Raw genomic sequence first — 16,440 nt, 5'->3', positions numbered from 1 at the left:
CTTTCATATCAAGTTCCATGCAATATTTCCGCGAGACACCGGTCCGGCAACAATCGTTATTCTTACGCGCATGTTAACGACATGCAATATCAGACCGGGGCCATCACGTCGTTAGATCGAACCACCAAGTATCGTGCAGAAAAGCGCATTTCGTGAGCAAACAATGCGAATAAACATTTATTTGAGACCATCACGGAGTATCGTGCTGTAAGCGAAAACAATCTCGATTCTAACATCGTGCAGATCGTACGTTTCGTGATATTTAAACGTTATCGCAAATCACTCGGCACTCGACAAAGATGAAGAGGATAAGGAAAATACTCTTTTAAAATACTACCAATTATTGTTACCGTATATCAGTTATTATCACATCGGAAGAGGGGAATAGCTCTGTTTCTATTTTTCCTGCCTGGTAATATCCCCGCATGTTATGCAAAGAGCTTACGGTAGATAACGCGAATAATAGAAAGAATAACACGGTTCTACGGCGCAATTAAGCAAATGATATCCCCTGTTAGACAAAGGGAAATTAAACGGACATTGCGCAATATATGTATGTGGAGGTATATAACGATATCAAACTAAAATGGCACGATGCAGTTGATTGTTATTTAAGTATTGTTTTACGAAAGAGATATCCAATAAAATCTTTCTGCCGGACAATCGCTGACGATTTTATTTAGTGCGAAATCGATTAAGCGACAGCTTGCGAGGAAAGGAAAATATTATGATCGCATGGAATAATTTATCCGAAGGTACACGAAATTCACCGTAATCAACTCGGACATCATCGAGACGATCGCCGCGGTGTACCGCGGTCCGGTTTTATAATTAAATTCCTTTGGGAAATTCAACGGCTCGTAATCAGCACGTTCGTTCTTCCGCGTCATTCTGTAAACGTGCTTCTCGGGCGGCATACAGGCCATACTTCCTTTTTTTGTCACCATCCCGAATGAGATGGATAAAATTTCATAGATTTCATCCGCCGTACGTTCACATTTTTTTAGCTTTTTATCGCAGCTGTACAGACCGAGCGTTTTCCGCTCGGCGCGGATAAATCGCGCGATAATTCATGTTCTCGCGTTTCCGCTTTCACACAAATAGCACTTTATTCAAACTTAAAAAATAATTTCGATTTTGTAATGTGTTTTCCAGGTCGAGACGTAGATAAGACCGCACTGGAGGAATTCGTCAGCATAAGGACACGTCCCTCCGAATAAATGTGGAATTTTGCGAGGAGGATAAGAATACCACCAAGGTCCTCCGTCATGCTTGAGATAGACGCCATGACGTAAATTCTTACCCTCCACGAAAATGTCCGGCCTATGAGGGGCATTTTTCCGACGTCGGCCAGGGCAGAAGAAAGATCTAACTTTCCCGTCGTCTCATCGGCAACAATTCTTGTAGAAACTTTCCTTTCGGATGTTCCTCAAAGAGTGGATTTTCCTCCGAGTTTCACGGATTATACATCCCGGGGACCAGTTACGCGTTATTCTCAAGGAACTTTCATATCGATTTCGCGAGCGCGGAACAAACTTTCTTCCGACGTGTTCCGGGGAACTTTCTTCTGGAAGAGCGGCGCGATCCGCCACTTATCTCTCGCCACTTTCCTTTATCTCTCGTTCAAAATAGCTCACAGCTATGAACGGACGACTTCGTTCCATCTACAATGCAATCGCGCTGTGCTACGAAACGTTCGAGCCAATTGAAAATTAAGGAGATCTCTGGAAGCGTTCGCGCGGAATACGAGGTGAAATTCTCAATCCGTTTTAATAACGTCGGGAGAGGATTGCGAGGCGGTGCCGTCGTAGTGAAGAAAAATGTGCGAATCCGACATATTTTAAAATTCTAAGCGCGTCGGACGACTGACGTCATGCGACGTCGAACGGCGAACCAAGTGCAAGCGATATTGCGAGAGTTCCCTGAACGTTTAAACGAAGATTCAGGTTCTGGGGCACGTTTTGACGTCAACATTTAATTGAGTGCGCGAAGCTAGCGAAAGGTGTGCCTTTACACCGCACGTGATCCGGCGAGGGAAAACTCAACGGTATAACCACGGATTTTCTGCTGCTGGAAAAATTTTATTAGCGACATGATACGAAAACTTTCCCGCCCACGTAATCGGCCGTAAAGCAATCGTAAAATGTCGGCGTAGAACGTAACTCTTCCATTTGTGTGAGACGTGGAAGAAAGCTTAACTGACCTGATTACGACGCGCGGTACACAATGTCGCGGAAAAGGGCGTTGAGTAATGAGCGAGCGAGACAAGAATGACAGTTTGACGGAAATCATCGCGAAATCTCGGCTTCCTTAGAAGTTCCTATCACATGACACTCCGGGCGGAACTTTTCTTTTTCGGGGGCAAAACGCGAGGCAACGAACACGCTCGCAAATTTCAGAGGTGGCATTCATCTACTCGATGCTCGGGCGAGAAGCTAACGCGCATAAAAACCGCCTCGTCGTAAAGCGACGAACGTATTTCACGACGAAACATCAACGATGCTTTAATAATCGTTAAACGACACGCGGTTGGAGTAACGGCGGAAAAATTAAACGTAAAACTCCTCTTGTAGACCAGAGAACCGTCAGTCTTTCCTTCTAACCGAGAGATTAATGTGATCATTACCGATTCCTGATCTCGTTTGCAAAAAGAGGACAAGTTATATCGAAGCTTCGAATATTGAAAAAAAGCGCACTCATCTACGGCGAATAAGCCGCGGGAACAATGAAATCTCATTCGGCGGCAACCGATCGGCGGTTTGGGACGCGATCGGATTCTGCGGGGAGCGCCCGTGCATGAAACGCAAGTGGAGGAGAGCTCGGACGTCGAATCAAAGGCTGTACCACAACTCCGCGATTTAATAGGCGAAGGCATATGGTAATCGCGCCAATACTATCGGGCCTGCCACCGGTGCCGCGGCGGAATTAATAAAATGCCCCCGTCGCATGAAAGGTCATTACGACGTGATCGATAAAAGGCTGAAATTAACCATTTCCATAATCAAGCGGTTGTGAATTCTCTCCGCGCGTGATAGCGAGAAGTGCGCGCTCGCACGTCCCCAAAATCGATTCGTCCCACGCAACGCTGCGATTTTTTCCAATTAAGATCCGACCGAACGGAAAAAGAGTGCGATTCGTCAACGCGTGATTCGATGCGATGCGACACGCCGGGATTAAAGCCCGTAATTTTGGCGCCAGTAGCCGACGCGCTTTCATGAAAAATTGACCCCCGAGAGAATCGGTAACCCCGAGCGAGCGTAGAGCGAAATTTGCGCACAGTGACAGCAGCGCGCGAGGTATGACCGATGGATGTTCCTCGGCTCTTTGACCACGATTCAGAGATTCATCCTGCGACGACGGAAAGTCGATGCGGCGAACTAGAATATTGTGACGATGCCTCGATTATAACGTGCCCTTCTATAACGTGCGCGAGAACAAGCGCAACGCAAGTCTCGGCGCTACGTCGACATGGTCGTGAAAGCTCGCCCAACTTGGTCGACTGGTATGCGCGGTTGACAGAAATATGTGAGTTATTTACCTTGAAAGACGATAACCCTGCTTCTACCCGCATCGAATTTCTATCCTTCAAGTAAAGCGACAAGTAAATTTTGCAGATACCAAAATACTTCAAAAGTATTCGGCTTTTGAAAGTGCGGACGCATTCGACGAATGATCGATGCACCGAGTCCCTTCGCAGCGATATCGATGTCATAATTGTGTTAGAGATTATCAAAAACAGTTATCAAAATCTCGGGGCATCTCGAAGAGGGAGGAAAAGAAGCGAATAACGGAACCGTAAACGTGAGAACGAAAATTGCGAGGTCTCGGCACTCTTTAAGGTGCGAGATAAGAAAGATACCGCGAGACACAAGATTGCAAACGGGGAAGGGTTGCGAGCGGAGGCGGCGCGGCAGTCAAATAGCGGAGAGCAGAGTAAAAACAGCGACGGCCTTCTCTTCTCGCTCGTCTGTAGCTCAACGTAAAGTCGACGGAAGAGATCGCGATATTCGTGATGCAGAGCTTCGACGATTTGACGACGTACAACTCCACGTCTCACCTCTGGAACGTGACAACGACGCTGTGGTACGACAATGACACCTATTACAACGGCACCAACTACACGGATCTGGCGCCTCTGGCGCCGCGGAATCAATTCGTACTCCCGTGGTGGCGGCAGATGATCTGGACGCTCCTGTTCGCCGGCATGATCACGGTGGCGACCGGCGGTAATCTGATAGTGATATGGATCGTGTTGGCGCACCGGCGGATGCGCACCGTCACCAACTACTTCCTGGTGAACCTCAGCATCGCGGACGCCATGGTATCGACCTTGAACGTCACCTTCAATTACACCTATATGCTCAACAGCCACTGGCCGTTCGGGACGCTCTACTGCAAGATCTCCCAGTTCATCGCGGTTCTCACGATATGCGCCAGCGTCTTCACTTTGATGGCGATATCCATCGACCGGTAAGAGTCTCTTTTCTTTCTTCTTCTCTCTTTGGGGGGAGGGGGGGAATAACACGCTCTTGAGAATGAATTGCAAAGTTAGCACGGTCTTAAGTCACAATAGTTAATATTAGGGCAATGTCGCTTAGGGGGGACCCCCCCTCTGCTATTGTACGAGACATGTTATCGCGAACGAGGGATATATCCATCAACGCTAATCGTCCTGCCTAAGCGTGAGTCATCGTCATGATTCTTAGATATATCAAACATCCATAATCCCGAAGATAGTGGCTCTCTAACTCCTGCGCGAGAGCTCCATCTTTCTTCCCCTCGCTTGAGCGAGTTCCCGCTTTTAGCGCGTGAATGCTCTTGCTGAAACCCCACTTAGATCGATGTCCGGCTCTAGGAAAATACATTTCCTCCTGTTTATCTAAAGAAGCATCGGGTGTGCGTTGAAATAAGTACGGCGTGGGTGCGTCGTATATGACGTCGTGAAGGGTTAAAGGCAAAACGGAAGAGGGTCTCCTCAGACTAACGACAGAGATCAATCTGACGTCGAAAGTCAGAAACGAGGAAGATAAACATTTGCGCTCTAGCGTCACCTGTCCCGCGATTAGACAAGGTAAAACTTCGTCGTCAAGATCCAATTACATATAGTTCAATAATTCTCAACTTCTATATTTACGACTTGATCGAATTATAGTCGACAGATATGCTTTTTGCGGATGTAAACGCGCATATTGGAATTTGAAGTCGCCCCTCGTTTTCTGAATCTGCTGCTGATATTCTACAAGTTGACAAGTTATCATATCATATCGCTGAAAAATGTTTAATATTTTCGTAACAATACATAGTATACGATTTACTGTATGTTTAGTTGTTTTATAACAAACTGTTCAATAAAGAAAATGCGAACGTGAAGAAATAAAAGAAGAGCGTTTTTTGCAGGAATATCGGAGACAATTCAATCTGCAAGCTTAAAAATTGCAGATTCATTTTTCAAGGCAACTTTCCTCTCGAATGAACGTCATTCAAAATTGTACTCTCAACGGTGAATACATAATTCACCGTTCCTTTCATTATCACCGCAGGGCCGATTATTCTTTTCATTTCTTATTTCGACTACAATTTTCTAGCCAGATTAAAAAAAAATTAATTCCCTTGATTGAAAAAAGGAACCATTCATTCAAGATAATTGATTAAATTGATACGAGAAATTGCGAATTCTATAGATACCATCAGAACTAATGTGATCGCATTTGTAACATTCCAATAGCGACGATTTAAATTCTCGTAAATCTCGATTAAAGACTTACAACTTTTTCAAACCAAGCAACCCATCTCAAAGCCGATTACACTAAGTTCGCGTCCTGCTTAGCGAAGCGAATGATTGCTTCAAAGAACTAAAATCCGTAAGGCTAGGATATACAGAAAACCGCTAGTCAGAACGTTGCTTTCCCCGAGCTGAAGGAGCGCACGCTCGTCTCTTCTCAATTGTGCTCCAGAAGAAAGGCCATTATTCGAAGACATCCAAAACCGTGAGAAGCGTAGAATGATTAAGGACCCGTCCTCCGAGAGATATACCATGTATGTCTAATGCTTTTTTTATACGTCCCCAGGAGCTATCCTAAAACGCAGTTGTATTTCTCGAAGATTTAGACATTTTGAGACAGAATTGCCGATAAAAAAACGCGAGGAGCTATAAAAATTTCGATCCGCCGATGTCGCCGACAGATGCTACGTGATATCGGAAGGTGCTCGGGTCGTAAATCGTGAAATTCGTTTTTATGCCAGGGATAGAACGCAGAGGGGGAGAGTCGTCCATCGGTGCCGGTGGCAATCACCGATAACCGCGAACGGCGCGTATGTATACGTCACACGCCGATGGATTTATCGCAAGGGAACTAATTTTCGACGATACACCAGAGGAGAGGCTAATGCAAATGTTACGCATATTATTGACTGTTCGACGACGAGAAGCCCGACATTCCGCGAGCGACATCGATACGGGGCCGTTTCCAAGTGACATTTCGTCCGCGGGAAACGCCAATAGAGCATTGCACTCGATTGGCTACGACGCGGTATTTTCCCGATAAATGATAATGTGCGTTATCGCAAGCGCGGGAATCTGAGACCTCGACAATACACTACGGCACGGAGGAAATAGGAAGTGGGGGAAGGGAGAGAGAAGAGTAGAGAGAGAGGGGGGAGAAAGAAAGAGAGAGAGAGAGAGCCATCAGAATGTAAGCATTGCGCCCGTTGTGATAGAAATAACGGGCATTGTAGCCCGCTCGGTTATCGTTCTGATCGATTTTCACTGCGGAGGCTTTTATCCAGAATCTAGATCATTAAATGTATTAAAGCGAAGCTTTAAACGATGCTGCAACGAGCTTCCGTAAATGCGATGGAATTGAATCGACCGGAAAGAACTTAATCGACACGCAGCAACGAATGCAGAGTGTTCCAACAAAAATTTCTTCCAATGAATTCATATCACCCACGACAGAGGCAATCGCGTGCCATGCACCGAAGTGAGATCGCGTTTACTGCGAGCGCGCGGATTCTACGGCAAATTCGTTCCAAATGAATTGTCACGCGATTTTTATCGGTCGCACTCTGCAGAATCAGTCGTGTCGGGAGCAGACGTCATCGTAGATATAAAAAGAACTCAGAGATTGGACCTCCAGTTAATTTTCCCCCGCACTCGATAGCCCGTGCAAGGATAATGCTGTTATCACTACCTACCGATGCGGGAGGTACGTTAGCCTGTCAATACGAAGTACCGCGAGAGAAAGGTCGATCATCTTGAAAAACCGAGGAAAAGACGATCGCCACGCAATCGCGAGAAGAAAAGGTTTGGCAAAGTTTTCTTTTATCCGCGTGAGAAAGGAGATAGATAATTGCCGCAGCGAGTAAAGTAAAAAATCACTAGTGTCGTCGCTTGAAATATTCTTGCACCGAGCATTTGTATCGCGGAAGAACGCCTTTCCCAGAAAACGACTAGCTGCAAACGATACCATTAAGTATGAGAGAATAAGCGGAAAATCCCAACGAGAATAATCCTCCGAAAGGAGTAGCGCAAATTATTTCACGAAACTTATAAAATATTTCACTCGACCTTGATGTAACCGCAACGAACGTGTAATGAACTAATTAGGTTTCTGCGGTTAATATATCCCGTACTTCCATATATGGAAAAGCGAGAAACGATTCTCATATACCTGCGCTTCGCCGGGTGGCAGGTCGCATTAAGGGTTGAAATATTAACCGTGAGTAATTGCCGTGCCTTTTTGCTTAATTCATCAGAATTTAGAACCCTAGCTGGATTGCAACAGAGCTCATTAAAATTATACACCGAGTGAGTATTATAGGATCGTGCATAACGCACGATGTTATTTTTACGGATCTCTCTGCGAAAAATTAGATTTTCAAATTTCATGAATAATAGGGTTTATCTGATACCCCGCCCACACACACAATGGAAAGCCTGAATACGGAATTGATTTTTCAGATTATTTTCGCTCTAATCGCCATCGGGAGCGAATCTTTTCTGTCGTGCAAATTCGCCAGCAAAAGTATCGCAAAGATTCTTCGCTTGATATTTATCCCAGAATGTTGTTATCATCGAAAAAATGCTTAAGATTCTTCTCTTTATTCAAGAAAAGCGTTCTCCCTCTTTCGTAGTTCTCTCTCGCTCGTATCTTTTTATCTTCGGTTGCAGTTCTCTCGCGCGTACCTACAGGCGAACGTCTTATCCCGTTAAAACGTGTTGGCGTTCAATTTTCTACGGACAAAAATACCACCCACGCTACTCGCACTTTATACGAACAAGAACGCATCTACGTTACGTAACAAGAGACAACAGTATTGAAATATTCATCATCAAACACGTTCATCAGTATCGTTCAGCTAGGTTTCATTATAAACAAAATCTCGTCTGCTTATTTTTAGAATTAACGACTAATTTTAAAATTAAGACTCGAGACCAAGAAGAATTCCTTTGTTGAATGTCGTAACGTACACAATGAAATTAAAGATTAATATTGTGATATTGTGCAATAACCAGACAGCGGGGTTCAAGATGTCAAATACTACAATGAATACGTTATACTAACGCGTGGTAAATACAACCAGTGTGCACACGATGTAATTGCATTCTTAAAGAGATATAACATCAAAAAGACAGAGAGGGAGAGGGAGAGGAGTATATTATTCCAAAGACTTCGCATCTGGAAATAGAATTCTGTTATTCGACAATACTTAACATTTGCAGGAACTACATGAAACCATAGGGCACATCCGCGTTTGAAGAATGCGCATTTCTAGATGTTGACGTCATTATAACGTCTCTGCGTATGTTTGGCATCCATTATTCGCATGGGAAATGCACGCTGCACGACGACGACGTTGACGACGACGGGGGCGCAGTTAGCTCCTTGCGCGGTATGTCACGTACATGCTTCCGATACCAATTCAAATGAGAGCCGCGTTGAAACAATGCCGCGCAATAGGCGTACCACCACCGTCGCGAGCCGTACTTGTAAACGGAACCCGGTAGAGGGTTGCTTTGCCACACGATAAAAATAAGAAAATATTCCTCTTCGACTCGACAATAACGTTCGCCAGAGGCGGCAACGAAAATAATCCGGCCTTATACTCCCCCAACTGGATCCGTCATATTAGAAATTCAATGAGAATTCAACGACGCGTAAACGGCCGTTTACGGATCGGTCAGGACGTTTACGTTTTCGAGAAATGACAGAGGAGCATCTCGGAAGCAAAAGAAAATAAATTCTGAAATATCGCTCTGGGGATCACTGAGGCATGCACTGAGGATCGATAAAAATGACTCAATTAAAGGCCGAAATATAGCATGGCTAATATCGCCGTCGATGCATCGATAAAAGCGGTGCTTATTGGTGGACGCGTGGCAGATTGGTCCACGCTAGGCGGAGAGTATAAATTCACGTTGAGCGATATAGATTCCGACAGTGCAACGCAATTTCCGATCCCGACTGCGCGTCTGTTGCCGATACTCGCCTTGGTAAAATCCTATATCAGTTATTAATCTTAATATCCTACTAAATGTGTCTGACATTCCATCGATTTAATTAACTTTATAAACTATTGATCTTAAAATTCTATTAATTATTAACCCTTATCGTCATTATTGATTAACCGTCCATGTGCAGGGTGCTCTTAATATAGATTATAATTTAAGAACTTAATCGACAGACAGAATGGATAACTTAGGGAATGAAGAAAATAAATAAGGTGAATCTTTCACAAGTTTCGCTTTTAATTTAGGACAAAGGTGATCGATGACGACGATGGTGAATTCAGTGCACGAGCCCCATATTTTAAAACACGACTATATGCTTGACAGTCGGTAGCGGCACGCCTGTTTCGAACCTCCGCGGTGATCAATGTTCGAGTGAAAAATTTACGAACGTAGCTACAATCTCGCGATCCACCACGCGAATAACTACGCGAAGCGCGATCGTAAACGTGACGCTACTACGCTACTAAGTACACGTGAGAACTCGATGATATCTAAAAATATCGTGGCGCTCCTCGAACGGAAATTCAACCAGCGATCGCAAGGGAGATACAAATCACATGTCGTATGCACTTACTCGAGTAGTCGCAGAGCAGGATTCAACAATACAACAAAGTTTTTCCGATCAAACTCGCGTTCGAAAGGTCAAACTCGGGTTCGATAGTGGTTATATGCCGAAGACAGAGGCGTCGAGTGACGTTCGGACTTGACGTTATCGGACGACGTGGAAGAGACATCAAGTGCAATCGAGAGTTATTTAACGACGTCGTACCCAAGTCGGAAACCTAAGCGACCAGACCGGCGAACTCTTTTCCCCGAAACGACGACGATCCACAATTCAATTTCCTCGATCGATCGAGAGCGCGGACCTTGTCACCGCAACGCGGATCGATTACGGCAATCCGAGTCGCTCTAAACGACGAGAGTCTGCAGCGAAATGCAACCTTGCACGAAGGGAACGAGAATCTGGCTGAGAAACCGCGTCGAATTCTGTCGACTAACGAAGTACCGTCGCCTAGAACGTTAACGATCGTTACAACGACGACGCTGCTTACTGCTAACGACCATCCGGCACCTGACTAACAAAATGACGACCAAGGAAACGATCTTGAAATTTCGAGAAAAAAACGCCTCTTAAGGTAGGCGTCTCGCTACGTGCTAGTCATGTGACTGTTTGTAGGTTTTTACGTTCAGAAATATATTTCAGGCAATTTTTGCTAAGGGAAAAATAATTTTATGACGTATGGTGTAAATTTCATACGTGACAAAGTATGTTACTTTTTCCAAATTATGTGATTTTTTTCATTTGACTCCGTTTTGATCAGCTGATCGTGCGAGTCGTCGAGAAAGATTACAAGTGAGAAAAATACTTTTCGATTGAATTTTGACACGTACTGAGAAAGGGTTTCAAAACGCATGACAGGGGTGTCAATCACTATCCACGTCGGCTAAGAAAGACGAGCCCCATAACCTGCAACTACAGTGATTAGCCAGCGGCGTTGCCAAGTCTTCCCAACCTCACCTCGACCAAAAAATATCTGCTCGATTACCGAATTTTCACTAAAATAAACTAAAAAATTAGCAACGAAATCTCCGGTAAACTATATATATTTTATGGTTGCATCGGATTCTTCGAAATCTAATGTACAAAAAGCAATGTTTTTTCTCACTTCATCTAATGGAAAAATGCGAAAATATGTGATTGAAACCGTGATAGAGCCTTCTTTTTCTGGCCGTCTGTATGAGTAATGCAAAATTTGTGATTTTCGAGATCAATTTTCTAGAGTAAATAATCGGTAAGGAGCCACAGAAAAAATCGACTGCAAAGCTGATCATATAATTTGATATAAAATCCGAAATCGAAAACTTTATCTAATACATGCCCTGACGAGACGACTACCTTAATCGAAGAAATAAATCAAGATAACAACCTTCACGTGATTGATTTTCTCGAAGAATATAATCTATACAGATTTCAATTTATCTATCGCATTTATTTTACCGGAATCAAAATCGACAGACATCGAGCAGTATCTAACTATCGGACTCGATCGAGCGAACTCTCCTCAAGCGTCTCTTTGTCGAAACTTCACTGCGAACTGATATCGAACGTTTATGCGCCTCCATGCATTGATAAATCAAAGACTTTATTCCAGCGGCCCGTTGTTGCTCGTCAGTTTTGCTCGTACCGGAAGTGCGATCACGATACGCAGACCTGCCAAACGATATTCAGCGATCCAACGTCAGTTTGTCAACGTATGAGAGTGCCGGATTGTCTTTCACCGCTGGATTGTTTATAGCGAAAAGTTGGTTTGTCCGTGAGCGTTGTTTCATGGAAGTTTGCAAGTTGATCCCTATCCCTGACCTACGCTGCGCCACGTTGAACAACTCGAGTAAATTGATGGAAATCGGTTTCCACCGGCGCGGCAATGTTTGACACCCTCTTCAGATTAGGATTAGAATATATCCACTCAGATATTTATTGCGAAAGTCGCGGACGCTCAATTCTGGTCGGGAGAACATGGATTACGAAGCGTCGAATGATGTTTTCTAAAGAAGAAGAAGCAGCTAGATTGAATTGAGCGACGGTAGGACAGATATTGAATCGTTTAATAATAAAAATATCTTCCAACAGATTGCAGAATAAAGAAAATTCCAAGACAAATCCGAGTTCGAAAAACGGGATTTCGCTGCGAGAATCTGACGTGGGTAGTGAAGCGACGCTTACGAGCACTTTCGCGGAAAATATGAACGAGGATCAGCGCGTAGTCAAAGACGCGATAAAGTCTGCCTCGTTGAGCGCGAGATGCGCCGATCAAACGCAGCTTCGGATCTGAACGATTCGACAAGCAACAAAGGGAGCAACAATACGTCGGGTAATAACACAACGTGAACGACAATTTCAGCGACAGTTTCGGATCGACCGCGCGCGTAAACACGGAAAATTCAATCGCCTCGTCGCGTCTGCGTCGACGGGAAACTCGGAATTGTTAGACGCCAGGATAAAATCGTTACCCTCACAAAATTCCAGCGAAAGGAAGTAATCCCGGCGGTAGTTATTACGCGAACGTGAATACCATGTTAAATACCGAAGTTAATAGCAATCGTAGCTGGAATATTATCGCTTTGCGAATAAAGCAAGCGGTTTGCGGTTTGATCAAACGTCCAGGAATTGATCATTTAAGCCGACTTCCTGATGGCCAGAACGTTGCGGGAAAAACCGGGCGAATATTTGAGTACCGCATCGCTTTCTGGCCTGCCAGAGATAGCGGCCAATAAAATTGACGGCAAAACGCGAGTCGACGCGGGCGGAAGGAAGTAGAATTTAAAATCAGAATCCCCGCCGACATCGATTTTGCCGTCGGATACACCAGCGGCTGTCAACGCGAATGCCAATACCACCTTGAATAGCGAATATAATAGTAACCGCGAGCCGCGTAACCATTCGCCTCCATATGTCAGTCATCACGTTCGGAAACAAAACTTCCGGAGAAATCTCCGTTAAAAGGGACATTACTGCACGACGTGTCCCGATAGCCTTGCAGCTCCGATCAACACGCAAACGTCGGCCACCGCAACGCAAATGTTGGCCGTCAATCAAAACGTCGCGCACGTCATCGATACGGTTTAAAAACGACATAATAAATTCCATCGTTCGGCACGGATAAAGCGCGGATGCAAAGCTGTGAATGCTCGGCGATCGCGCTATATACCACCAACGCGGAGTGGCAATGAATATTAATGATCGTAACTTATCAAGCGCGTTGACTACGATAATCCTTTCGAAACCGGAAGTCGCACGCAAACTAAAGTCCCAAGTCGAATGTTCCTGTATGCCGAGGGCGGATTCTTGCAGAACCGCGAGCGACGATTCCGAGCAGCGATTTCGCCAGGGACGTTTGCGCCTGGCTCTCAAGCGGAAAATCAGATTAAACGAAACCCGACTACGCATCGGCGGTGTCTGAGTAGACGCTCGAAGACGAAAGCAACCGAACCTGTTGAGTCGCAACCTGTTGCGGCGGCTAAACAATCTGAAACAACTTATTCCGCTGATTTGTCACCGGCCGCGTATTAATAATGCGTAAAACGATGACCGGCGAAAAAGCGAAAAGACCACGAAAAGCCAAGGAATGTTAACCATCGCATTATGATGCAACAGATGCATCGCAAAATGTCAACAGGGCGATTGGAATGTCGACGACCAACGTAACCATCACGATTATGATAAGCTGACAGCGTTAAAGAACTTTCAATGACAGTTTGAGAGAGAGTTGCCTTCAGAATGACTCGATATTCAAATAATCCGCAAAACATCTGACACATTGACACCTCTCCACTCGGTCGATCGTATAGGATTTACATCATCGGCTAGCATAAATAACATAAATAGACGGGGGAGCGTAGATACGAAGTGCAACGCAAATTTTAATCAAAATACCGACGGCGCTATCCCGCTAATCGGGGGACCGATTAGAATTCCGATGCCGTCGTCCAGGGATCGATCGATCTCGGTAAACACGGGATAATTCGAGACAAGACGAAGTACCTCGTCTTAAAGAGAATGTCGATTAGAACGTCGATCAGAAGATCAACGATGGAAATTACGAATCAAACGCTACTCATCGCCTCATAATTCGTCGAAATGAATCTGCGTTCGACTTAAACGCCAAGAGCGTCGCTCGACCGACTCGACCGAGTATCGGTCTTGGAGCGAGCGCTAACACCATGAATCACCGCGTGGGGGTCGAAGGTAAACGGAGACGCAAGCGTCAATTTCCTGAGCGCGCATCCGATCGTGTGTGTGACGGGCGATACCTCTACTCCGGAGTGGACGCCTTTAGCGTCACCGCAATCCCTCTGTGCACAATTCGCTGTTGGCAGCGCGTATCTGCTGCTGTACCCGGTAACCCGAATCAAAAGGCTTAATCTGAACGTGAGTCACACAAAGCGAGTTGCGATTCCGCGAATGGGAAACGTTTGCGCGCGGAGGAAGCAGCCGTCGGTTCAACCGGCAAACTGTTCGCTCGTCGGAGCGGTGCCGGGCGTTTTGGAATATCGCCAGGTCGTCGAATGTCAGCTCGCGGGACTACAATTGCACGCGCCACAATTACAAAGCCTACGTCAACGCCGACCCGGACGTCAACGGCTGGCGGCCGGAGCCGGCGGATTAAATATCGATCGGCCGATAGTGGCGATAGTGAATCGCATCATCGATCAACGTCCTCTCTTCGCCAATAATAATAATAACGCACGACGCGCCGAACGGCTTCCTGAACGGCGATCCGCACCCGACAACGAAGCGCGCAACACGGTACCAACTGTAATTACTTCGACGTGCTTAAACTACTAATGCAAATTATCAGTGGCAATTATAATCGGAAAGCGGAAACGGAGCGACGGGACGCGCCGTCGCGCGATGCCGAACGGAAAAAAGAATAGTACGAACTGTAGTGCAACAACGGCGAAGATAAGAAATGGCTTGGATGAGAACGACAAGAAGCTGGGCGGGCAACCGGAGGATGCAAGAACCGATAACTTAGCCCGGGCGCTCTCGACGGGTTAATCTGCGTCGGTCAGCTCGGTCGAGATGAACGTTCATCGCGACGGATTACGGTAACGAGGGATTCATGTCGGGCGTGACGTGGCTTGATAAAATATGCATTGCATCGGCGAAGCAGCCGTGAGCAGCCGTGAGCAGCCGAGGGATTACGTTGTAAAACGTAATTCATGATCACGCTGCAAGAAAATACCGCTCCGTCGCGTCGTCGGCGAGAATAATGGGTGATTAGTAACGCGCAAGATTTAATAAGGCAAAATTCAACGCTGCGTATAATGTAAATCACGCTATAGATATCAATTAAATTCTCGTACTCAAGCCTCGGAATGTTCAATTGCAACTGTAATAAATTACAGAAGAAAATTGCAAAATCTGCGAAAAGAAGGAAATTTATCTCGACGGTATGTCTCATTGTCAGAATATCACGACTGTTGAATACGATATTATAGCACATTTGTATTCTGACAAATTGTAATATCAACACATAAGTGATATAATGTGATTTTACACACGCCCAAAATAGAACGGATAAACTAGTTGCGAATTCATACTCTCCGCTTACAGTCGATTTGCATTTCAAATTATATTTGAGCGGCATCTTCGTTCTCGCGCTGAAAGAACCTTATTCCTTTGACGGATTTACGCGTGTCACGTCTCAAACGGTGAAGTGAAAAAGAAAATGCAAACTATGTTTCGCGGCTTATTTCTAGAATAAAGTTGAAACTGCAAAATTCATGGCGGCTATCATATTTAGGAAGATGCGCGAAAGATCGCATTAATCTCGCAGCCACTTATTTGCTCGTCGAAACTTTCACCTATCTCCTAAGTTGGTCCTCGAAAAGGATCGTAGGTTAATATCCCTCGTAATTTATTGTCGTGACGATGCAGTAAGGGTTCGGAGGACCATGACCCGAAGTATTTTCGAATCCTTTCTCAAGTTCCAGCAAAACATAGTGGTGCAATTCGTACCATCTTTCTCCCCAAAGGATGATACCTCCGACGGAAGATGAACTCTTGGGAATTTTCGTAGTCCACTTTCCTATGTACCTCTTTCACATTCGGTAAACGTGCGGTATATGACAGCTATCTTTCTTTCAAGAAACATCTATCTTGCGAAACTTCCAATAGAGATCTTGAGCCTTGTTAAAATTCAACATGAAACTTCAAGAAATATCTAACAATCGTTCAAAGGGCGTCTCTTAAATATCTGTAGCATAGGTATGGAAATGTTCGCAGATCTATAAAGCGGGGAGCACACACTTCTGCATAACGCATATTGCGTAAGCATAAGAAAATTGATTGGTCTATTTTCTTATGCACATGTGATTATAGACCAATCAATTTTCTTATGCTTACGCATTATGCGTTCTGCAAA

General features: G+C 45.0%; 1 protein-coding gene and 1 long non-coding RNA gene across 6 annotated transcripts in view; one reads left to right on the top strand and one right to left on the bottom strand.

Moving 5' to 3' along the window:
• The window catches only part of LOC143899996 (uncharacterized), a 168,860-nt gene that overhangs the window by 127,104 nt on the left and 25,316 nt on the right, over positions 1–16,440 (bottom strand). The gene's annotated exons all lie outside the window — the stretch shown is intronic.
• LOC143899994 (tachykinin-like peptides receptor 99D) overlaps positions 1–16,440 on the top strand; it is a 76,557-nt gene that overhangs the window by 37,672 nt on the left and 22,445 nt on the right. For all 4 annotated transcript variants that reach the window (XM_077410872.1, XM_077410870.1, XM_077410869.1 and 1 more), the window contains exon 2: positions 1,156–4,470. In XM_077410872.1, the coding sequence (XP_077266998.1) occupies positions 4,013–4,470 (458 nt within the window). In that variant the 5' untranslated portion in view covers positions 1,156–4,012. The remainder of the gene's footprint in view (positions 1–1,155; positions 4,471–16,440) is intronic.

Source organism: Temnothorax americanus, unplaced genomic scaffold, assembly GCF_048541705.1.
Source record: "Temnothorax americanus isolate GAGA-0224 unplaced genomic scaffold, ASM4854170v1 Scaffold29, whole genome shotgun sequence".
In the NCBI taxonomy this organism is placed as follows: domain Eukaryota; kingdom Metazoa; phylum Arthropoda; class Insecta; order Hymenoptera; family Formicidae; genus Temnothorax; species Temnothorax americanus.
The sequence above is the reverse complement of the archived record's forward strand: the minus strand, read 5'-3'. Positions and strand labels throughout refer to the sequence as shown.